Genomic DNA, 25,348 nt, shown 5'->3' on the forward strand with positions numbered 1-25,348 from the left:
CGTCGGGAGCGACCTCTTGCTGAATGTTGAGCTGGTTTTTTTTAGAAGCCTGGGGTGTCCTGTCCGTGTTGCCATGGCGGCATAATTTGATCTACATAAGCCTGTTTCACCTTCATGCTTCAGTATTGCTGTATACTCAGTCAGCTGATGTCCTTACCCACACACCAGTACGCTGCATTAGCTAATACCGGTGCAATGCTACACAGGACGCATAATAACATTAACTGGGCACGGTACAATGGCAGCAGTTGTGTCAGCTATATTTCAAGCAGTGCATGGGATGCAGGCTAGAGGCATTGCAATGATGTCACAGAGTAATGCACACGGTTCTCTGCAGTTTAGGGCAGCGTATTCGGCGCCCAGCGATCTGACCATCAGTGTGGAAGCGCGTGGCGCATGTGGCAGCCGTTCGGGAGGTGACTCATCTCGTGATGTGTCATGATGTGTGGAGGTTCATAAGCAGCAGGAGCCCCTGACTGCGTACGCCCTGGCAGCCCAGAGCAAAAACAGCAAGGAGAATCAGGGTCGTAAGGGCCCACATTCAGTCCAACCCCGGCACACTTTGGGCTTTGACTGTCAGCAGTAAGTAGGTCAAGTCTCATTTTCTTGTCACTTGCACAACATTACAAGTTTGGGGATGTTGAAACAGATTGAAAATGATATCCGAGTGGTGACAAGCATTAGCATTTCATTGTAGAAGCAGACAAAGCACGCTGTGGTTAGACTGAACCTGACTGAAGTGACTTTTGTCATGCCCTGTAAGGCAAATAACAAATCCTTACTCCCAAGTTGACTACAAAGCCATTTCAACACTGAGTAGCTATCGACTAGCTATTCAAAAAAGGAGCTTTGAGTGCAATATTACTTATGATACGATATAAAGGGCTTTCAGCTCTGTTCTGTTTCATTATGCACTGTTTGGAAAGGCCTGAGAACACTGAGCAGATTGCTTTTCCCAGCAAAATGATTTCATTACAACGTGCTCTTCTATAATTAACGCCGGCTTCCATTCTCTTCATAACGAACCTCTGAAGCGGCCGCTTTCTTACAGGCTTCGTTCCATTATTGAAACAGTGGAATTCATTTCATATTCACCAGGGCTGAGGGACGTTTCTTATTGCTCTGAGTGAAATTTAAAGGTGTGTTATTACAGCGCATGAAATTGCTACTCGTTTGATAGGCCATTGTAAATGAATTTGCAAACCTACATTAAGATGACTCTTTCTTTTCCAGAATCTGTATGTCCCACTAGTTTACCTCTGGTGAGGACGAGGGCCTTGCTCAAGAGGATCTCACCTGACATTTGAGCCAGTTACAGTAGTCTAGCCTCGGCTCCTCTTTGCTGACTCTGAGGCAGTTATAGCGCCCTAGCCTCAGCTCCCCTTTGCCAGCGTGAATTCCACTCCAATGGCATTTTCCATTGAACTGGTGAGGCTGTAGACACCACCAATGCTTGGAGGCAAACACATAACACTCACATTAGATGAATGGACTGACTCATTTGTCTGTGACAATTGCGGAGACTTGTGATATTTCACAAGCTCCGATTGGCTAGTCACTGCCTTTTCATCACCTGATAGTGACTGATTGATTCAGAGTGTTAACTGCAATACCTTAAGACATTTGTAATACCCTAAGGCCTTTCATTTGACTTGATTTCTACCAAAAACCTGACTGAAACTTCCCAGCATAAATGTCAATGCATTAACAAATAAGATATTTCTGTGGCAAACTGATTTTTGCTTTGTCCTTTTTCATTATTATACAGTACATTCTTATACCTGAAAAGGTGTGACACAGAGATCTGGATATCTATTGCTTCTGCAGTTAGAGACACCAGTCTCTGCCAGATACGGTCCAGCACCCAAAGAACCATTCAACAGTGGCGACACAAGAATCATTCAAGCAGCTGCTGCATCCTTCAGCCAGGTGCATCCGTAAATATTCAGCTGTATAAATGGAGGATATCTAAGCCACTCTAGATGAAGGCATCAGCAATGCAAATAAATAAGTCATGAGAAAATTCCTCTCTCTTCCATATTTGGTTGGGCAGTCAGGCATAGCAGTTAGGCAGACACTGCAGGTTTGAACTCCCAGGCACTAAACCAAAACTGCTTGAGTAACTGTCCACCTGTATAAATGGATAATGTTTAAAAAACAGATGCAGGTCACTGTGGGGTAAGGAAGACTGAAAATAGAAAAAAGAAAAATGAAATCCTTTCCTCTATATCATTATTTCTATTGCTGAGACACAATCGGGCATTCACACTATGATGTTGTGCAGCGTCAAGCTGCTTTAGAAATGTGCCTGGCTTTTGACGAATATTGAGCAGGGAGGTGCTTCAAAAGTGCAGCTATGATTTTCATCTAAGTATGCATGTCTCATAATGTTGTCTGCTCTGCGGTTTCATTGTAATGAAACGCAGGACTGAAGTGCGTGAACAGACAGCTTGAGGGTTTGGGGGAGGGAGAGAGAGACGAGAGTGTGTCTCATCACACCAATCTGACGACCTTAATTCGCCTCCATGGCAACCGGCGAAGGTGCGAGGACCCTTTCTGGAAGGTGAGCGCGGTTGTGTCACCCTGGTTACCGCCCGGCTGGCAAGGAGCGGGAGACCTTCTTTCGGGCTGCTATGGCAACGGACGCATTACGCTCAGCGGGGCTGTCGTTACCATAGCGCCCGGAAGCCGATTCGTGATCACAGTCGAAATGATTTCAGGAGTTGATACATGAGTTCAGGGGTGTGAATTACTCCTTGACACAGCGCGGTCAGGAAGAGGAGGATGGGGGGAGGGCGGTGTAAGAAGTTCGGATCAGATCTGCTGTTCACAGCCCTCGTCCCATGGCCTCTTGCAAACACCTGTGGCCACGCCCCCTTCCTCTGGCCACACAGAAATAGTTGCCTTCCCTTAGTTGGTGGAACAAGGGATCGTTGTGACTCAATGCCAGGAAGAGGGACTCTGTCTACCAACAGATCAGTGATGAATATTCATGACACCGTTTGATCCTGGCAACACTGCCACACTGGCTGTGGGCGGAGGAAAAAAAGCCTGGATTTGAAACATACGCTCGGTCTCTGACAGTTTATCTATGGCCCGTATCTGTCTGAAATACACATCAAAACAAGCAAGATTTCTGACTGATATCAACACCCTAATTAGCGTATTAACATATAGACGTAGCTAATATGCATAAACAAGAGTCTTGAGACTGCACAAGAGCCTTGCTGATTTCGGTTACCAAAGCTGCCATCGGTTTCATCATGTTATGCTGGAACCTACAGATGTTCCAAAACTGGGGCCTGCAGATATGAGATGATAACTTTAACCCTAACCCAGACCCTACAGATCTCCACATTGCAAAGTTTAGGGCTGCAGTATATGCTTTAACTTGAATTTGAAAATCTGGGTTGATTACATGCTACTAAGTCTGATAACCGTAACCTGAGCCTATGACTTAAGAGATAAAGGCATTACTAGCTGATTGGCATCGGCAGGCATTCAATGCGACGTGCGATGTGAAATTCCACAGACACAAACATTTCCAAAAAAATAAACAGATGAGCAAGCAGGCAGATGGTCTGTGCGTGCAATCCCGCTGTCACACTCAGAGAGGCACAGTCACCAGTGCTTTCAGTCACGAGCTAGCCACAGTCTCACCAGAGGGAGCCTGGTGTTCACGCCCATCTCCTGTGATGGGCAATCCGGACAGTCTGACCGAGTAAAGGGCAGAGCTCTGTAACATACCCTGCACAACTCCGCCTCGGGCTCTTTCTGTGCTGCACAAACCGCTCCCGGCCATTTTGCGGGGCGCTGAAATCCGCTATCTGTTTCACATACCAAACTGTGTCACTCCGGTCCAACTGAGCTGTTACTGACTTCAGTTGAGCAGCTCAGTGGCGAGAAGGAAACCAGCCTAGCCTTCATATCCACACATCCAACACAGGCAATCATGACAAGTGGCAAGGCTATGGAGACAGACAGACAGACAGACACAATTCAAGTCAATTCACTTCAGTAAAAAGTTTTCAACAGACCTGAACTACTGTTATTCATCTATTACTTCTATGTAGTTATTTATTACTGCATTACATAATCATCAATGGGCAGACACTCTCTCCAGAGTGACTTACAAAGTACATGCAATGAATTAGCATGAAACTGTACAAACAGGACACCATTGACCACATATGAACAAGCGTCAGTGCCAAACATCGTGCTGAGATTGCAAATGTGTGACTAGATCAACATGCAAACATTCAATACATGAAATATCCATGACAGACAGATATACACCATTCCAGACTCATTATTTTTACACAGAATCAAAAACGTGAATTCTGTGAAGAAGTATGCTGCCTATTTCGTAGATAGCAGAGTGATAACAAAGAGGAGAGAAGCACATGGGTAAAGAAAATGAGGATCAGATCATTCTAATTAAGGCATGACAAGCTACAGTATTGGAAAAGAAATGCTTCAAACAGACGAAGCCATTTGGCCCCGCCACAATAGTGTCTCTCTTTCTCCTCTCTCTCCTCCTCTCTCCCATCTTTTCATCCTGGCAGACGGAGGACAGTGTCCCCGGTGTGGTGCTAAAATTAGTTTCTCACTTGAATGAACCCCTAACAAATGCGCGCGGTCAAAAGCGGTTAGCGATCGGGGGCTGCGTTTTCTTTTCCACTTTTTCGCGACACGATTGAAAAACAAAAAACAAAACCCCAAAAACGAACACGTCTTCCTGCTCCACGCCAGGGCAAGCGTCCTTGACTGTAACATTTAGAGTGCATGCGATGTGGCATGAATTCTACACACTCATTCAGCAGGACTCAGATGCCATTTAGGCCGGCAGTGTTTCGATCTTTGTTACCTCAGATGTTTTCTGTGGAGATTAGATGGAGATTAAAGCCTTTTTTCAGAAAGGCAGACATGGTGAGCGCTGGGACTTCACGGCTCAGATAAAAGTGAACCACATGGAACAGATTAAAGCTGCACATAATGGACAAATGAGGCAGGTCGTCTGAAATACTAGCTCACTAAAATAATAGCTGGTGATGGCTTCATGCTGGATATACATTATGAGGGCCCACAGCCCCCCATCCCAGCAGAATCTCCTCTGTGTGACCGCAACAACCTTTGGGTGAAATCCCCACTCAGAGGTATCCATCACCATGACAGAAAGGGTGAGGCGTCTGTAAGGTTTGGTTTTCTCTGATTTTACCAGAGCTTGTGAGATGCAGCTGATAGCATTTTGACAACATCTCAAAGGTCACCAAGAACAGCGGAACAGTAAAGTGTAAGAGTACACGCTCTACTCTAAAACTCTAAATTGTTTTAGCCGCACAGTCATAAACTGTATAACATTTCAACCCCTGTATTCTCTGGCTGACAAGGATCCCCATTTCCCCATGGAACTGCTGCCTGTTTTATGGCTATGTAGAAATAAAACTATTCAGGAACATAAGAGTAGTGCCCAGACTCTGTTTCTTCCTTATTCACTGATGCTGTAGTCCTGTATCTGCCACCAATCTAAGGATGTGAATGTAATTACTTCTTAGTGTTAGAAGTGTAACACTCACCAGAACTGAAAATGAAGGCTTACCATGCACCCCTGACATGAGCTTGAGTCAATGTCAACTCATCAATGGGTATTCACAAGACTGGGTTTGTGGTACGGTTGGCCGAGCATATGCTTCACCTCGGATTTCCTTCCTCATAGAAACACAAAGTGTTAAATATAAATGGAGACCAGCTGTCACAGTGAGCTGCCTTCATTGCTTGTTACAGTAGCTGGCAAAGAATGTGGCTAAGTTAGCATGCTATAAGACGTTTACCGCCCAGAGTATGTTGGTCCATTACATTTAACCACCCTGAGCGGAGCTGCGTCTGCCAGGATTTCACACAAATCACCGAGCCATAAACCCCCAGCGACGGAGGGAGACGAGAAAGCTCCCCGTTGTTAACACGGTCGTTGCTTGCATTACCAAGAGGCCAGTAAAAAGGCTGAGTGCAGCTGTGTGGCCCTTTTAAGCGGGAACCATGTGACACATTAGCGCAGTGAGCTCTTGCTACGGCTCAGTGAAACTACACCACAGCTTCATCTGTGAGTGCTTTAGGCTTAACACTAAGGGACAGCTCTGCTGGGGTGGACAACAGATATCCAGTGAGTCTATCCTAACAATCCTTCTGGAATGTTCCCTGGTGTACAGCCGTGAGGCTTTTGCGTACACTGATGTCAAAGACATGCCCTTCAGGTAAACTTTCCTTTCTCAGTTCTCCAAATCAGTTTCTTGCTAATCAAACAGGTGAAGAAAGCTGAACATGGGTTGTGATTTAAATTGAAACAGGGTCATTTGATGTCAATTAAATACAGGTGTTAATGATTTATTTTATATTTTAAACTGAATGGTCAAACGATGTCAGCCAAGTACATAGCACCATAGCCCTCTTGTTCCAGAGACCACTCTCAAGGAATTTTCCTAAAATTCTCTAACCGCACGTACCAGGTGATGTCACAGTTTATTCTCTCTATACCTAAACTTTGGGATACAGAGAGACCAGCATTCTGGAAATGTGGAGGGTGGATGAAGTATAGAGGAAGCTTACAAAAAACATCCTGAATCAGAGGAACTCTACCCTTTTTCTCCGAACATCTGGAGACACACGACACTATGTTACCTATGATACAACAGCCCGATTTTGGAAAGTTTCCACAAGCTTCAGCTTTCCAGCTCTAATAGCACATACAACAGAATAACAGAAAACAAGGGCTGACGGAACGCAATACAATCCTCAAATTTACTAGGAGAGCTACGCCTCGATGCCATCTTGATCTCAGTCCAGAGAGTATGACATGCTAAAAGTGGGGCGATATCAGCATGATGCCTCCCGCAGAGAAGCAGTTACCTCTGAACAAACTCTGCAAGTCAATGTCCTCCTCCTCCTCTTTGATTTCCAGACATTTGGCTGACTGAGCGTGCCTGGGCAGAGGAAGGAAGAGAGAGAGAGAGAGAGAGAGAGAGAGAGAGAGAGAGACCAGTTGGTTATCCTGTCAAGTAGAAACAAATTTGAGCTGCTGTCTCAGCACACTGTACAGAATGATATCATTGAGGACAGAGCAGAATCAATCAGATCAGCATTAACTGTTTGGCAGATCCCCTTATTACAGACAAGCCGATGCTCTAAAGTGTCAATCACCTTGGCAACCTGTGCATAACTATCCATACCACTAACATCAAATGTTCACTGGAGTTGTTAAAGAGGCCCTAAAGGTGGTATTGTGGGAAAATGAATTCCAGAGATAATGTTTGTTTGGACTCTGTAAAACAAATGTATAATTAATTTAGATTGTAAAACGCTAATGTTTTATGATCATGTCACAATGATTCAGACAGATTCAAATGCATTTACTTGCCATATTTAAAAATAAGCTTTGAAACTGTTCTTACACACAGTGTATTCTTGCTAAGGAATAAACCCTATGACCTTCTGGTGCGGGCAGCATGCTACAAAGGCCGCAACACACTGCACACCGCTTTCGTGCTGCTTTCATTCCTGCTTTTTTTCTTTTTACTTTATTTTTAAATTTCCTGTTAACTGTTCAAATGAACTTTTATCAGTTGAATTAACTAGAAGGCTATGACCGGTAGAGATGATGGGAAAAACCACGTCTTTTAGCGACTTTTTAACAAGATACAGCTGGAAACTGTAGCTGACCCCACAGACAGAGAGTACATCTATGGGGAAGATGTGACCTTCTGACTGAAATCACGTCATGGACTCTGCTGACCCGGTTCTCGTGGGATTTCTTCTGTTTCTTGTGTCGGTGCCGAGAGAAACAAACGCTGAGAGATTACTTTATAATGGAATGTGCTTTTAGGACAAACACACTCATGCCACCCAGACAGGAAAAAACAGCTAATGCTCTGCACAGAGCATTCTCACACTGTAGGCACATAAACACCAGTAGGAAGTAGGAATTTTTCAGGATTTGTTAGAACCCGCTTGGTCTAGAGCACCGTGCATATATTTTTATTATTTTACTAATTTCTCTCCCTCTTGGGCACCCGAGTGGCTCAGTGGCAGAGGCACTTCCCTTGAGCGCAAGCTGAGCTCTATGGCTCGGGTTCGTTTCATCAGGCAACCGGCAGTTGCTCAGACGACATCAGCAGTGTAGCACCTATCCTCCAAGCGGCGGCTGCTCCACTGTAGTGTGTGGTGTCACTTCTAGTGTGAAAAAAGACTGCTGCGGCACGCAAGTCTATTGGAGGATCGTGTTCACCTCACCTCAGCACTCCTGCATGAATGCGCAGGTTGTCACGGTGAGACTAACCTCCAATTGGCCATTCCAACATAGGGCGGCATGAAGGGGAAAAAAGCATACAAAAGGTTCCCTCTTTTAGTTCAGTTGCAGTACTTTTTATTTTTGCAGATGAATGAATCCGAATGGATCGATGAAATGAGACAGCCTCCCAGTAGTGAAGAACAGATGCTCTAATCCCTGTTCTTAAAAGCACCGCACTTTGCTCCCACTCAGTAGTGCATTTCTAAATGGAAGATGACTCGGAAAGCACCATCTGCACCTCCTGTCTCTCCTCTGGGAAGAGTCGGGTGGCAGTGAGGGATTCTGAATGTCTGCGCAGCATGGCACGGCCTTATGGAAGTGGACTTAGGGTTGCAGGTTTGATTCCCAGACGGGGAGCTGCCGGTGTACGCTTCAGTGCTCCACAGGCATTGCTTCAGTAATCATCCCGTTGTCTAACTGGGTCCTGGGTGGAATGTAAGCTGTGGAAGTGGCTCTGGGCGAGGCCGCCTGACAGCAGTCGGACAGGGGGTCTGCTGCGGGATCCATTAAACCCAACACTTCACTGCTGTGTGTCCTCATTGTGGTGCTCAGCTCGGCGGGCAAATACCCGCAAATACGGCCCGTGGAGGTAGGCAACTACTTTCATAATCTGTTCACGCGGAGTCATTTTGATTCATAGAGAGTCATTCTGATTCATTATCTGTTCTTAAGAAATAATTTTGATTCATAGTCTATTCATACGGAGTCATTTTGATTCATACTCTGTTCATACAGAGTCATTTTGCTTCATAATCTGATCATACAGTCATTCATAAGAATGTTCACAAGAAATCTTGATTCACCAGTGCCAATGAGTCTTTTGATCATTTAGATTTATGCAGGTTTTTATAATATCTGCTGAATAACAGCGAATTCCACTTCTGCTGACAAGGGAATTAAGATGGAGCTCTGTCAGTGCATCCAACCAAAGAACTCACTCCTTTCTCTAGCCCTCTAGTTCACTATAATTCTCATTTCACATCTCCTCAGTAGAAAGAGTCTGAAACTGTTTTGCCCGTTTCCTCAAAGCAGTATAATACCCGTAAGAAATGAGGAAAGAATACTAAGGGAAAGCATCTGACTGGACAACCCAATCACATACTACTTTGGACAGCCTTTCCAGGGCTAGTTTAGAGGTTTCTGGGCCATGCGACCAGACGCTTTCCGTGGATGTTCATTTCTCAGAGAGGAACCTGGGGGTTCCTTTTAAGCAGCACCAGTGCGTTCGCACTGGCATGTGGTAACAGGAAAGCTTGGGGGAGCTCTGGTAAGACTAGTATCTGGAGCTCCCCCCCAGCCACACAAGTCCTCTGCAGAGAGATGAAAGCTACTAACAGTCTGCAGAGCCATAATTTCTCCAGAGTTACACGCATTAACACAAGCACCTAGCTGAGAATCTCAGCATGTTCAAAGCAAGCCAGAGATACGCCTGCAAAAATATGTATTCCAGCCCACCAATTGTAAGAAATACCTTCTACTACAGAGAGAAATATTTGAGTAAATGTAAGACAACACCTCCAATTTGAAAGAAAAAAACACTGACAGGCTGAAAAAGGGTAGAAGAACATTTCCTTGACAGAAGCCTGGTGAGGGTGGTAAAAATGTCAAGACTTTTTGAAGCACTGACAAGAGACACATATCAGGTGATAATCAGGTGTAGACAAAGGTTTAGAGGAGGGGCTTTGGGAAAGAGGGAGGGGCTTAAGCAGATGAGGAAGGGCTTTGGGAGATAGGGAGTGGCTTGAGGATATAGAGAAGAGAGCTTGATGGGGTGGGATTGAGAAAATGGGGAAGAGTTTAAGGAGATAGGAGGAGATAGGGAGGAGCTTGTGTCCTACCTATTTTGTGGCTTAGCATTCTTCCTGGCCGGTGAGAGTGATCTCTGTCCCTGAGTGATGGGTTCATCCCCATGCCCTCTCTTCGTAGGCCCCTGTCCGGCAGGTCGTGGGTTCGAAGCATATCTCCCCCTGAGGCGGCCTGCTCCCTCATGCCCCGTCATCAAAGCCCTGTGGTGCCAATCAGAAAAAGAACACAGGCAAGAAATGACATCACTCAACACCTGGAACGTCAGGCCATTCCATGCATCATAAGCTTAGGAGCACCATGTGAATCAGTTTGAAACATATGGGCTTTAAGTACTGTGATTGTTCTAAAGGTTTCATCTCCTTCCTTTGAAAAACACAGAAGCTCAGACTACTGATGCCAGACAGAATCCTTTCTAGTTTTACCATTTGCTGAGTAATAGAGAGCTTCATCTATCCAACAGTATTAGTGGGCAAACTCTGTAACAACAATAAAATATGACAATACCAGGCACACTGCATTGAAACTCACTATGCAGTATGGCCAAATGTACTTAACAGTATTCATCACAGCACTAATAACCAGCACTTTTATCCTGTGACCACTGTCCAAAGTCTGGCAGGGGCAGGGAGGAGTCTGAGCGATGGAGGGAAAATGACTTAAGAACATCATTCTGAGCTTGAAGTAAGCTGATTTGGGGCACTGAGTCAATAATTAATGCAGCTTGTCTCAGAGCGCACAGCTGTGGACAGAAAGATTCCCTTTAAAGTCAAAATTTCTCTTCCAAAAGCAAATATAATTCCCACCCAGCCGCAAACTCGAGAAATGGAATAAGCATGACTAAAACCACACAAATGATCACTTCTACTCTGTAATCTTAGCACCAGATCTGCAATCTTTGACAGATGAAAGACAGCCTCTTCAGAATCATTATTCAGACAGAAGCCTTATTGAGAGGTTACGGTATACGGCTCGAAACCAGCAGTTTGAAGGTTCAAATCCTGAATGAGACACTACCATCACACCACTTAGTATTTCACCAAAATCACTTCAGTAAATATATGGCTATATAAAGAAAATCTGTGTAAAAATACGACTCAGTCTCCATGTCTGAGGGGGGAATAATGGGAGTGAAACAGCGGAGCTGAGAGGGATGGGTGGGCCCGGTGCTGAGATTTGGGAGAGGAGGGGCAGACCGTGACTGTATGCACAGCGTGCACCGGAGCAGGCCCGTGGCAACGTTCGGCTTTCACAGGCGGCTCCGCCCGTCCCTCTGTAATCTGTGAAGAAATCATTTTCATCTCCCCAGCGCCCCAGGGAAACATGCCCCAACTTGCTGATGGCTGCAAATTCTTTATCTTACTTATCATCTTCCACTAATCCACATAACTGTATAGACACAATTTTCTACACATTATATGAAAGTCACCTTCACCTACATGCATGCCCATAACCAGCTATGAGCTCATCAAGATTTTTAGAGCTAAAAATAAAATTTGAAGCGAAATACAACTGGATAAAAAAATCAGCATGCTTAATTCGGTTTAGAATTGTTATTTAGTGTCCGCTGTGTGTGAGAGTTGTGAGAGAGGGTGCGAGCGCAGCCCCTTGCATCATCAGCACTTCCACTGACAGCAGCAATTGGAATTTACATACGTTGGCAGCGGCAGGCGGCTTGTGTGTGAGCTGGCAGCATACCATTCGGTAAGACAAAGCAATGATCGTTATGCCATTATCTGTAAGAAACGTTCAAAACAGTAACCTGGTACAGCATGTAGAATAAAGGCAATTGTATGAAACATGTTAAAAATGCGTACTCTGGCCATGATGAAGGCTAGGCTATTTCTTTCATAATAGTAGGCTAGCTAACGTTTCCCACAACGCCCTTGATTAAAAAACAGCTTATGTAGGCGATGGTATCAATAACAGTATGCCTACAAAATATTTCAAAGCCAAATTTGGAAACGAACATAAGTGTATAATGATGTCAGCTTGTAATGATGTTACTCTAAAGCATTTTGATTTTATTTTTATAGCTAGCTAAGGTTTCTATGTATGTAATGTTTATATGCGTAATTTTGACAAATCATATATTGTCAAATCGTATATCGTATATTGTCAAATCAGTCTTCTGAAGGAGTAATGACACTACACATTACTGTGGTGATATCACTTTCAGAATAGAAGTGAGTTTATGTAGGCTTCACTGTGTGACACCCAGAACCTTCCTTAACATTCTCTTTACAAGTGTACATTCATGAGTGTGTGTGTGTGTGTGCGCATCTGCAGGTGAATAAACATCTGTGTTGCTGTGTATTTGAGTGTATGAGTGTCTGTGTGTATGAACATCTGTGTTTGCATGTTTATGTGTGAATGTGTGAACGTCTGTGTGTGTGTGAATATGTGTGTGTTGATGTCTGTATGTGTGTGTGTGTGTGTGCATGTGTGTACGTGTTTGTATGTGTCTGTATGTGTTTGTGTGTATGTGTGTGTGTGTGTGTGTGTGTGTGTGTGTGTGTGCATGTGCGTGTGTGTGTGCGTGTGTGTGTGTGTGCCCAGTAGACTCCTCCAACATGTTGATCTTTAAATAGGTTATGAATAAATCATTCTACATGTGTCTTTGTGTATATGTGTGAGCACATGTGCGCATGCGAGTGTGTCTGCACGCATGCACGAACACCTGTGTTGGTGTGTATTTGAGTGTATGAGTGTGTGCATGAACAATTTGTGCATGTTTGTGTAAGTGTGTGAATATGTGAATGTCTGTGTACGTGAATGTGTTTATGTGTGTATGTATGTGTGTGTGTGTGTATGTGTATTTGTATATGTATGTGTATGTATATGTATATGTATATGTATGTTTACATGCATGTTGTGTGTGTGTGTTTTTGTGTATGTGTGTGTGTGTGTGTGTGTGTGTGTGTATGCGTGTGTGTCTGGGTGTGTGTGTGTCTGTTTGTGTATGCACATGTGGTCTGTCAGGAACATCCCTCCTCAGCCTCACTGTTTCCATCACAAGTCAAATAAAAAAGGCATCCAGGAAAAACAGCCAGATCTGCCCCACGTCAGCCTATTAAAGTCCTGGTATGAAATCAAAAACATGTCACTTCCTCACATGTCAACAGTTATTTCACTGGACTGGATTTGCATAAGTCCTCTCAGCAGTATTATTACCACAAATCAGCCAAACACTCACCTCGGGCAATCTTTCACTCAGCTTTCACTAATGACACCTTAACCTTTGAGCTGTGTGTTGAAACGATGAGCGACTGCTGCCCTCAGCCAGTGCTGTCAGAGTCTGGCTAAAGCATGTGTCTTTAATACACTGAGTCAGGCACGGCGTGAAGGCCTCACAGCTTTATTCAGGGAGGATGAGGAAGGGATGCTGATGTGCACCTGCGGTGTGTGTGTGTGTGTGTGTGTGTGTGTGTGTGTGTGTGTGTGCGTGTGTGTGTGTGTGTGTGTGTGTGTGTGTGTGTGTGTGTGTGTGTGTGTGTGTGCATGAACATGTGTGCACGTGTGTATGCAATATGTATGTGTGCATGTGTGTGTGTCCGTGCACATGCTTGTTTCATAGTGTATACAGCAATGCATTGCATTTACTCTATGTCATTACTTCTATTTGACTCTCTCCTTGCATTTGAACTGCAACAGCACAAATCTGCTGCTTCCTGCTCCACTACCCATTTGAGTGTAAAGCACATCTTTGGTCTGTTGACAGTCAGTTAAGACCTCAGACTCCAAGACACAGGCAGCGAGGCATGCTGGGAAGTTTTCCTGATGTGTGTTTCTGTTGCTGTAAACCCCGCTGCTCTCGGAGACAGGAGTGCTATTACCCTGACATCCCAGAAAAAGCAGATCCCGCAGAGTCCTCCGCAGGTGGAGGGCGGCCGTCTCACCTGGTCTCCATGCGGCAGTCCCCCGGCGTCCTGTCTCCAAGCTGCCGCTCTCCCACCAGACGGTCTGGGAGCGCCACCTCCTTCTTCATATTCATCTCCGAGTATGGACAGCCGAAGGCACTGCAGAAGCAGAACCAGAACCAGGCACAGTCAGGAGAGAGCAGGACTGTGTCTGCACCAGGGTCACTCTTGCATTCTGTGTTACAGTCAGTTGTGAATGCAAAGCTGACCGCAACTTGACTGCACTGACCCCGTCTGTATGTTGGGACAAAATGGTCACGCTGTCAGTGTCCAAAAATTAGCAGCAAATCAGCTATCAAAGACCCACTCCAGTCTTCATTTCTATTCTTTAATGAGAAAAGCATCAGTTTAAACGGGACATTTTATGTCTTTTTTCACCACTTAATTAGCATGACAAAAGGTAAAAATCATTTTTAGAATTCTGCTAGCCAAAGACCTCTGACAGAGAGGTCTGCAGGGCATGATGTGGGAGTTCAGATTCATATTCATGAGTATAAATATTCATTAAACCCAGGGGTCGAGTATGCAGGTTAGGTATATATTCCTGACTATATCAAACTCATGCTGAAGTACTACATGGTGAACATTGTGAAAAGGTAGCAAACAATTACTCAACAGGGTAGGTAATGAATCATGGCTAACAATCCTGACACTGCGCGAAAGCTAACTTGCGGCAACAGACGATACCTATGCATTCCCCTGCCAAAGGACACATCTAATTTGAGCGCTGATGTGGGGAAATAGCTCGTCCTCCGAGCCTCTCCCATGACAAAAGAAGCATTTCATGAGGCGTGGGAGTCCCTCTTACGGATGTCACAGGCATGTGGGATGATGCTCTGGAAGGCAAGTTTTTTTCATCATGACAACGCTGCCCCGCTGTCAGCTTTGTGTCAGAACTTTCCTGTTTGACGGGCCCTGCCAATGATGTGGGGCGGAGCCTCCACTGAAGCCACGCCCCCCCCCCCCCCCCCCCCCCCCCACGTGTGAAATACAGGTCTGTCAGTGTGGAAAACACAACCCTGCCTTGGTGTAGAGCTCCAGAGGCAGCGCATCCAGCCTCAGACACTGAGATAAGAGGCAATTAAAGGCTGGCCAAGGGGAGAAGACGGACAGAGCTCACGAGAGAATGCCACGGTTGACGACTGACAGGGATCTGAAGATTACAGAGAAGATTTCAGCCTTGTTCTTTTCCCCCTTCCCTCTGCTGTGGTTTCCTAATTCGGGCAGCTTTTAAAAAACAAGCCCTGGGGGGGGTCGGGACTAATTTGTTAGAGGCAGGGTCCTTGAGGGACGGAGCGCTTTCTATTTAAAAACCCGAGAGTCTGCATCTGGGAGGCCATCTGGCTGCCGGTGCTCATTCCCATGCTCAGTTCTCTGTAGTGGCTCCCTCTATCTCTGTGCACACAAGCATATGGCGGCAGGAACACTTCGCACAGGCGAGCGGTGTGACTAACGCGCTTCCAGTCTCCACCAAATGCTTCAAAGTGTTAAGGAAGCTGTCGGCTGCACGTCAGAGAAAACGAAGGCGTTCACGTAACAGTTATTGTAAATAACACACATAAGGATTTCTGACCTGATTACAAGTCTATATATATTACATACTATATATATTTGTGTGTGTGTATGCGTGTGTGTGTATTGCTGGCAATTAGAATTGCGTACCTATATTGTACATTGCACATATTGCACATTGCATACATACACAGACACACACACACACATACACACATGCACTATGTATACACACAACTTGCATACACAGTTGCCAAGTGCAGTTGTATACATATATCGGACAATATATTCTAACATATACAGAATACAACATATATATACAATATATACAGAATTACACACATGACAGTGGTATTCAGTGATATATTTCCTGAACATACCACACAGATTTCCGTTCCTGTGGGAAACGTTTAATGCCACCGCCCTGAAGAGGCTGATGTGTTCACCCATTGTTCAGAAAATCTTTGATGTCATTGTCATCAGAGATGTACGCATCACAGCAGCAAGCAATGCTTTGTAGCGGTTGTTACTGTAACCCTTCCAAACGACTGTAGCTGGAACAATAGTCTATTCATTACTCAGTCTGCGCTCCCACTGGATCTGCTCCACCCGTCTGACAGTGGCAGTCACTCAGACTCGACGAAGGGAAAAGAACTACGTTCTTAAAGCAGTAATGATGTGAGATCTGGCTTTTTGTAAACCCACTGAGAGTAATGAGCAGAGGCCCCATGTGAGAATACTGCAGAGGCTTCTGGTGAGTTTAGTGAGATCTGCTGCTGTCAGGCTCATCACTCTAAGCTGCTGTGCCTTGTGCCTGACCGGCTGATGGGACACAGGGAGATTCAGAGATGGGATGTTTTGCTGCATGAGAGCAGGAGTGGCAGCATAAAGTGACCACAGTAGCTAACTCCCACACCTGATAATAACGGCTCCTGACAGAATAGATGTTCTTATTTTTAGTCTGCCCGTGTTTACTTTTGACCTGAAATACCCATGCTTACGCAGGTGCACGCGCACACACACACACACACACACACAATCTCACACAGCCAAAGACACACAAACACATATACACACACACACACGTGCGCGCATACTCTCTCTCTCTCACACACACACACACACACACAATATTCTTACATTCTATTATATGTCATGTGCGCTTCATTTGCAATGTGTTAATTCTTCTGTAAGCCACATCCACTTACCCGCGCACTACACTCCCTTCATTACGAATTGTGTCATAATTTCACAGTGTCACACTCTGCTGCCTGCATCGTCCCTTATATGTCCCTGCGTCACTCTTCATTCCGTTAAATGAGACATCTATTTCAGTGCCTTGCTCCGCCGCTTCCGCGCACCCCACCCCCCCCCACAGAGCGGGTGCTGCCAAGAGCGCAGCGTTCGGGACATGAAGCCTCCTGAGGAGGAGTGCTCCCGCTGCGCGGCTGACGATAGGAAGGTGACGACGCCACCACCGTTACCCCCCGCAGAGCCGCGGGGGAATCAGGGACACAGGGCAGGTGAAGTGCTGAGAGGATTCGAACCTGTGCTTTTGCGTTCAGCGACCACCCGCGGCGCCGCTTCAAAAACACTGCCATTTCAGGCTCCTCTGTAATGCCACTGGGACTGGTAAAGTCAACCTCAGCTGCTGAAATAAGTCTAGCTGGGTCTTCATTCCGAAGGCATTAAGCCCATTAATCTGGTCATGTTCTCCAATACTTCATGAGTTGGTGTGACTCAGCTCGTCACTCATCTATAGTAAATGGGGTGTTTTCATGTAGCTCAGTCCTATTACCTTAAGTGTTTTTAATGTACTGAAAGGAACCTCTACTCTTCCAATGAGAAGAGAAAGGGTGTGGTCTGACCACCTGGGCATCAATTAAATCAGCCCCATATCGACCCTTCATACAATCTGTAGATAATACAATCAACTGGACACATCCCCTGGGATTTGGTTTCTAATATTACTCACTTCCGGAAAAGATAATCAGAAATCTATCAGGCTTAGAGTAGATGATAATTAACAATTGTAAAGCAAAGCACTAGTCATTTCTATGACAACAAATCGAGGTGCCCTTTAAATGTCCTGCATGTAACTCTAGCAGAATTCCCAAAACGTTCACTGAAATCTGAATTTGAATTTGAATTCAGTCCCATTTAAGAAGGTGTGCTTTGCACTTGAGCAGTCTGCGGACAGAGCGTCCAGAAATACAGCATTGGGAACACGTCCCTCCCCTGCTGTCTCTGAAGAAAAACACAAGGGCCGACTTTCCCCTGATCTCATAACCTTGGTCTGTCAGGCCTGAGGCCAGACCTACAGCCCCGGAGACACCATCTGCCACCAATCAGAGCTGGTTACATTGCTTCACTGTTTACCTGCCTGGCAGGCTTCCTTACCCAGGGAACTTACCAAATTACATACATTTCTTCAGCTCAATATTTACTGAAAACAATACAGATTAAATATCTCACTCAGGAGTACAACAGCTATGTCACATCTCAGAATCAAGCTTGCAACCTCCTTTAATCACCAGAGAGATACTGTAGATATATCTGTAGATGTAACTGGTATATTTTGGCTGTGAGGACAGCAGTGAAATAGTGCTGTTGCTAGGGTCATTGAGAACAATGTACCTATATTTGAGTTTTCACAACAAGGGGACCACAGATAACTGCAAAATGGCACAGATCATTGGGAAATTCCCATAGTTTCAAACCCATGACATTTTAATGGAAGAAAAAGTTTGATCTGTACATAAGCACATTACTATTTCAGCAGGATTTTTTCTTACACATGTGCAGATAGGAGCCATCAAGACCTTTAAACATCTTTTGACGCATGGTATTCTTTATTTAAGTCTTTAGCTGAGACCGAGGCCATTTAGAAACCACCCCAAGAGACGCTCTGGTTCTTACTACCTAGCAGTATATTTTTGTGGTTCTGCATCTTGAGGCACAATGCCAGCATGCCATGGTGTTTCTGTTTCAGGAACTGGACTTTGAACCAGGAGGTTGCAGGCTTGATTTCCAGAAAGGGGCACTGCCGTTGTACACCCTTGAAAAAGTACTTAACCTGAACTGCTTCAGTAAATACCCAGATTGACATATGGATAATAAGTAAAATCAGTCTAATAACCCAAATCTAAGACAATTCTCAAGAAAGCTTCCATGAATAAGGACATATGCTAAGAAAACAAGGAGCAATAAGCACAGACATCACATTATTGTCATTTAGCAGACATTCGTATCCAGAGTGACTCACATAGTTTACAATTTTATCCACTTATATAGCTGGATATTTACTGAGGCAATTCTAGTTTAAGTACCTTTAACCACCAACCTTGTGGTTACAAGCCCTGCTCCATACGACTATGCCATACTGCTGCCCATGGTCTGTCCCATCCCCTCCCCTGATTGAGGCATGAGACTTAATGCTAAGAATAAGCTGAGCAGAGCTGAGGCCGGCTATTCCAGAATAGACTGCCAGGCCTCTAAAATTATCACGTCTCGACGGGTTTAATTCTCCACAGTCCATCCCATTGCTTCTGGTGGCACTGATGGAAAAATGAACAGCAATTTGTGTTTCTAAAAGGGTGCTCGGGCACGCTATAAATTCCTGCACGCTTGCGTGTGTATAATCTCCCCGCAATTACATCAACGATTTATAACGACAACGTTATTGCATGCATTTATTATTGCAATTAGCCAGGTATTGTCTGCGCCGTGGTTCTCTGTGCTTCGGTTGGGGGCGTTGTTCAATCTAACTGCAATGCGCGTGGTTATTAAATCTCACTGTGATGTGAATGAGAATGAGCCCGACTCCTCTCTTTTCCAGTTCAATGAAGTTTCTGTCACTTTGTGACAGAATTAATTATGATTTCTTCATTTTGCAGAGCTTCTTGGCAGAAAGAACTATAAAACAAAGCTGTGCCAAGAAAAGCACATAACCTTAAATGCCTTAAAGACATAAAATACACGCATACATAGCCCTTGTAATCTTTGACCATAAACTATTATGCTTATTTCATAGATCAGGAATTGCCCATACAGTAAAAGTATAGAGTAAGCATAAGATCAATATACAAGCAGCCACAGGAGCTGTAACAGCTAGCATACACACAGTGTTGAACACTGATCTGTAATGCTACATCATACTAGGGATGTACATCTCCATCACTGAGGCTGATGCGATACACATCTCGATGCATTGCCAAAGATCCGATACATTAAAGATACATATGAAGCAACTATTAACGCGATACGATACGATTCACCCTATTGCGATGCACTGCGATTCGACATGATTTGATTCAACACAATGCGATTCAACGCGATACGATGCGATGCAAAAGAATATGATTCTATGCAATTCAATATGATACAGAGTTTGATTTTATTTCTTTGGTTCTTCTTAAGCAGACCGCAAATCATAAATTAACTAAAAAATGCCATTTTTACCTCACACATTTGTTTCTCTAGTACTGCAATTCAGTAAACATTTCATTTATGTTTCTTTTCTTTATACTGGCACGGCATATTTTGCAAATTGCATGCGTCTTGTCAAATTGACCGTCTCTTTTGAAAAATCCGAAGTGTCACCAAACATTTGATTTTTCGCACTTCGGTGGAACGTGCAGCTCTTCCTCCTCCATGATAATGTGACCCGCCCAGACACGCCTCCAACTCGCGCGAAACTTGGCCGAGAGACTTGACTAGAATTGGCCACTGACAGCAGTGGAGATGAGAGCACGCGCTTGAGAAACAATTTAGAGAGGGGGAATCAATCTAAATTTAAAATTATTGGTCACATTTCTAATTAATAAAGGCATAGGGCCTCTACTAATAACTATATATAAATAAATCGATTTTACCGATGCAAACATGTTAGAAACGATGCATCCCGAGTTCATCCCAAATTGTATCCGGTGCACACTATTTTAATAGGGGCAATCGCATTGTGAACTTTATGCCGGTGCACCGATGCGAATTGGTGAATCTAACCATCCCTACATCATGCTAGCATACGTAGTGCTTAACACTAATCTATAATACTGAATCACACTAGCATACACACAGTGCTTAACACTGATCTATGGTACCAAATCATGCAACCTTACATACAGTGATTAACACTGATCTCACTGCAGGTGAGGGGGTTGACATATGAGGATGCAGGCACAGGATAAATCCATTGGAACTAGGGCTGCCCCCTAATAGTCAACTAAACGTTAGACGATGAGAAGAGTCTTAGTCGACCAAGTTTTCATTGGTCGGTTAGTCGCAGAAAAATCCCCTCAAACTCCATTCAGGAGCTGCGCCTTGTTGTTAAAAAGTTATCAGACTATGTCGGGCAGGAAATCCTCCAAAGTGTGTGATCATTTCCAGCGTGTAAAGGACGACCCCAAGAAGGTGACATGCAAACTCTGAATGCAAAGATTCGCCTATCATTCGTCTACCTCAAACATGACTTATCATCTGAAACATGTAGGGGAGAGCTGGTACGAAAGTAACACGTGACAAAAGTAACACGGCGATTTTCTCTGAGCCCATAAAAGTCTGATATGCCTGACTGTATCAGCATGTACAGCATGCAACACTTACCAGAACCCCGAAAATCGCGTGTATAGGCCTACATCATACTTTCGCGAAGTTATACCCGAGAAGCTGTTTTCGATTACGGAAAGTAAATTCAGTTTTTCAGTTTAGAAGCAAGTCAGGTTTGACTGTCAGAAGTCATAGTCGGGACGATTATAACAGTTGTTTCCCTCTGCAGTAACAATAATACTCATTAGGCTATATTATTGTAGTCGTTCCACATTTGTACAAAATAGCACCTGGTATTGATAGAACACACATGTGAGTTGTTTATCACAACGAAAATTAGTTTCTGTCTGTAACGTTATCTTTTTCATTAGAGTTATTAAGCTTCTCATAGTTTTCAGTTAGCATTTGCTATATTTTTAATGTCAAATCGCTGTTTCCTCAAAGCTAAAATTAGCTAGATCTTTTCCAATCTAGTGTTCTAATCGCACCGGTTTTGGCATACGCGCTAAACGGCTAATCATACCGGTGTGACCATACGCACAAAAGGGTTATTCCATTATGCTAAGCTAAATAATTAATCTGCTAACTAACATTAACGAATTGCAAAGTTAAAGCTATATGCAGCTAAATACATATATTGTCATATGCGCTATTAGACTTATCCAAGTTTTCGTGGGGGGTGGGGAAGCTAAATTACCTCGCTTACTACATGTTACGTCATGTTCTGTTTTTTTTATTTATCATTTGTTTTAGTTATTGTGTTGGTGTTACAAGTTTATAAGTTGTGTTATGTTATAGGCAACTGTGCTGAAATAAATTAACAAAATGTTTAGTCTCCTTGCTGGTTGTTCCGACACATTCAGAATCATTACCGCTTTTCCCGTTAGTATTGTCGTTAACAGGCGGCGTTGTGCGTGCGCTTGTAAAATTTGTATTTTAAAGGCTCATTATTACGGTTTTGTATTTCTCTGTGTAGCACACTGTTAACAATGTTATTTATAACATTCTTTCTCAGCCCTGGAACTCAAACCATTTTCTGATGCCCTCAAAAATAATCAATATATAGGCTATTTAAATAATTCAATTAATATCATAAACGTGCGACTAGTCGACTAATGGCTTGAGCTAAGGACTACTAGTCGACTAGGAAAATCTTTAGTCGGGGGCAGCCCTAATTAGAACCATGGTGTACTGTGTGGACAGGCAGGTTCTGATTCAGTCTGAATGGGTGCAGGTAGCTCATTCCATGAGCTGGGGGGTGGCAGCAAGCATGTCCCACCAGTCCATATGTTCAGATCATTCTACTTCACTGACTATACAGGAATCAAGTAGAGCAACAACAAACACTGAAAGCCTCAAGACACAGACAGGACTTAGCACACGTCTTCTGCTGACTTGCAGTGATGTGAATGGTAAATCACCCCCTAATCTTGTAATTAAAAGGCCCAGAGTGTGTAAATCTTGCTTACTGTGGCTATCTCTCGGATTAATCTCCCAAAGACCCCTTAAGTCATGGTAGGATCTACCCTACCCAAATGCATGACAACATCCACATCACATGCACCCTCGAAGCAGTGTTTGCCAACCAAACCTCGAAGGGAGAATAATTTTCCCCATTGGTCTGCTGTTAAAAGCTGCATTCCCACATGGGGACAACACAGTCACCCAGGTCAACGGCATGCAAATGAATGCAAATATTATGCAAATTGAATGATAATCAAATTTAGGATGGCTTTATTTTGAAGAGCATGGTAACTTCATCAGAGTCAACCATTGCTTACAAGTTCTGAGTTGCAGTGTCTTGTGGCAACCACAGTAATAGTACTGTTTATCATAAAAGTACATGTTGAAGTACATCTATACCTGTGACACACAGGAAAATGTCAAGGAGCAAGGAGTAACATACTACTGGCCCATACAGTTGAGATCACCATCCTAAAAAATATAGCAAACCCTCTTTTGCTACATAATGGGGGTAGAGACAAAAATTTTTAGAGAAGGAGGTATCCTTGTGTCCCTTTGAAACGGAAGCACCAATGCATTCTGGGCCTAAAGCATGCTACTGCATCTGAAACGGAAGCACCAATGCATTCTGGGCCTAAAGCATGCTACTGCATCAGAAAATACAATATAGTCCAGCACTTATTCTCATGACAACTTTAGCTTTCCTAAGGACAACAAAATCTGTACCGCACTCAGCTGTCAATCATAAGTATCACACTGTTCACTAACAAATAAGCAAATACTCTAAGAAACTGAAACATTCATGAAAAGGCTAAACTATAATACGTAATCTATGACAGACCCATAAATACAGAAGTAATTTTCAACAGGGTGACCGAAAAATCTATCACCCCACACAGTGAAATGGCAGATGTGGGCATGGCCTAACAGAATGCCACATCAGATGTGTTTAGGCAGCCAGCACCAAAATCACAGCTTATTACGCACTGTGTCTGTGCCCATCCGCCTGACTCCTACACCTCTAGCTGCGTGAAGTCTGGATTAGGAACTTTAGTGTTCGACTTTGCGCAGGAGCCCAATACGTTCAAGGCTGTGCTGTTTCGCAAAAGGAGGGTCACAGTGAAAGAAACCCTCACAACCCAATGATTTATAACTTGGTTTTGAGTATTCAAATCAAGCAGTGCTCCCTGTTCATGGATCATCATTGCATAACTTATGCATAACATTAACGGCTAACTTATTGCCTTACTACACTTTCTATCACTTTTTTACTTTATATATTTGTTTTGTGTCCTCCACGGCATACAAGCCTAAGCAAATACAGTACTGAAGAGTTTTTCATTTTCATTTTCAGGAATGGAGGAAAAACAATAATTTTCCCTGGAGAGCAGATAATTAACTAAAGGTAGTCAGGTGATTGACAGTTGGTGACAAGCCAATCAGAGCTCATTAAAAATAAATGACTTCTATTACCTTAGAACAACAAGCCATTAAAATACATTCATCTAATGTGGCCATGACAAGTTTACTCAAGGTTGCCATCTACGGGTAGATTGCTGTGTCCCATTTGCAGGTTAAGTGGGCTACATCCTCTGTGGGAGAAGACTATTCAGTTGTTCATGATGTTCATCTGACAAGGGGCCACTTACGAATTCTATATTTCATGAATGAGGAAATGACAGTACCTGAACTCACAGTAAACCTCTCCATTTGGGGTGTAAAAACGGCCGCAGAATAGAACGGGCTTCAAAATGGATATGAAGGGCCTGTGCTGCAGGAGCAGCCTGTGTGCTATCCTAACCGTTCAGCACGGTCACACACGTTTGGTACTGAGGGCAGTGAGACAGTCACAGCAGGAATCAGAGCAGCAGTCAGATTCAGGGTCAGAGCAGTGTTCAGACTAGACTTCAGAGCAACGTTCAGATTGTGGTCAAATGAGAGGTCAGAGCAGCGTTCAGAGCAGTAGTCAGAGCGACAATCAGAGCAGCAGTCACAGTGGTGACCAGGGCAACAGTCAGAGCTTAGATCAGAGCAGCTGTCAGTACGGCAATCAGAACAGTAATCAGAATGGCGATCAGAGTAACAGTCAGTGTGGCGTTCAGATCAGCAGTCAGAACAGCAATCAGAGCAGCAGTCAGAGCAGTGTTCAGAACAGTGTGCAGTGCAGCAGTCAAAAGCTCACTCACCTGTGGTGTCCGGTGTATCGGGGACCTCTGATGTGACCCACACCCCTACACCCCAGGGTCGGGCACACTCCCTGATTGGCTGCAGGCTTGAGTTCCGAAGGTCCTAAAAATCAAGGATAATTCTATGAGCAAGTAAAAACTGGACAAATCCTTTGCTTGGACAGAACAGGTTTTTTTTAACAGCCTACTGCTATTGCTAAAGCTAAATCCAAGTATAACAATTTCCTGGAGCATTACTATCAAATATATATTCACACTTTCCGAGGAAATAGTAAAAGAATTTCAAGGTCACATTACATGCCTCAACTGACAATGGTAAAGTGTGAGGTGTCATACTGCTCAGTGAATTAATAAACCCATAACACACTCCCTGTCAAACTCCCAGCATGCTCCGTGTCACACTCCCAGCATGCTCTGTGTCAGACTGACAAGAGCTACGGCTAAATGAAGAAAATCAGCATATACCCAGCCGTACACAGAGGCTCACTTTATGCCAACAGCACATTTCAGACTACCTGTTCAACATAATGAATGAAGTGACCTTCTCTCCACATAATCATCCTAATTACTCATCC

The 25,348-nt window shown here is 44.1% G+C and overlaps 1 protein-coding gene across 1 annotated transcript in view; it reads right to left on the reverse strand.

Moving 5' to 3' along the window:
• The window catches only part of LOC118771399 (lethal(3)malignant brain tumor-like protein 4), a 76,953-nt gene that overhangs the window by 28,364 nt on the left and 23,241 nt on the right, over positions 1–25,348 (reverse strand). Inside the window, exons 14-17 of the mRNA XM_036519383.1 lie at positions 24,774–24,876; positions 14,044–14,163; positions 10,180–10,347; positions 6,904–6,977 (exon numbers count right to left, since the gene is read on the reverse strand). Coding sequence (XP_036375276.1) covers positions 6,904–6,977; positions 10,180–10,347; positions 14,044–14,163; positions 24,774–24,876 — 465 coding nt within the window. The remainder of the gene's footprint in view (positions 1–6,903; positions 6,978–10,179; positions 10,348–14,043; positions 14,164–24,773; positions 24,877–25,348) is intronic.

This window comes from Megalops cyprinoides, chromosome 24, assembly GCF_013368585.1.
Source record: "Megalops cyprinoides isolate fMegCyp1 chromosome 24, fMegCyp1.pri, whole genome shotgun sequence".
NCBI classification, from domain to species: Eukaryota; Metazoa; Chordata; class Actinopteri; order Elopiformes; family Megalopidae; genus Megalops; species Megalops cyprinoides.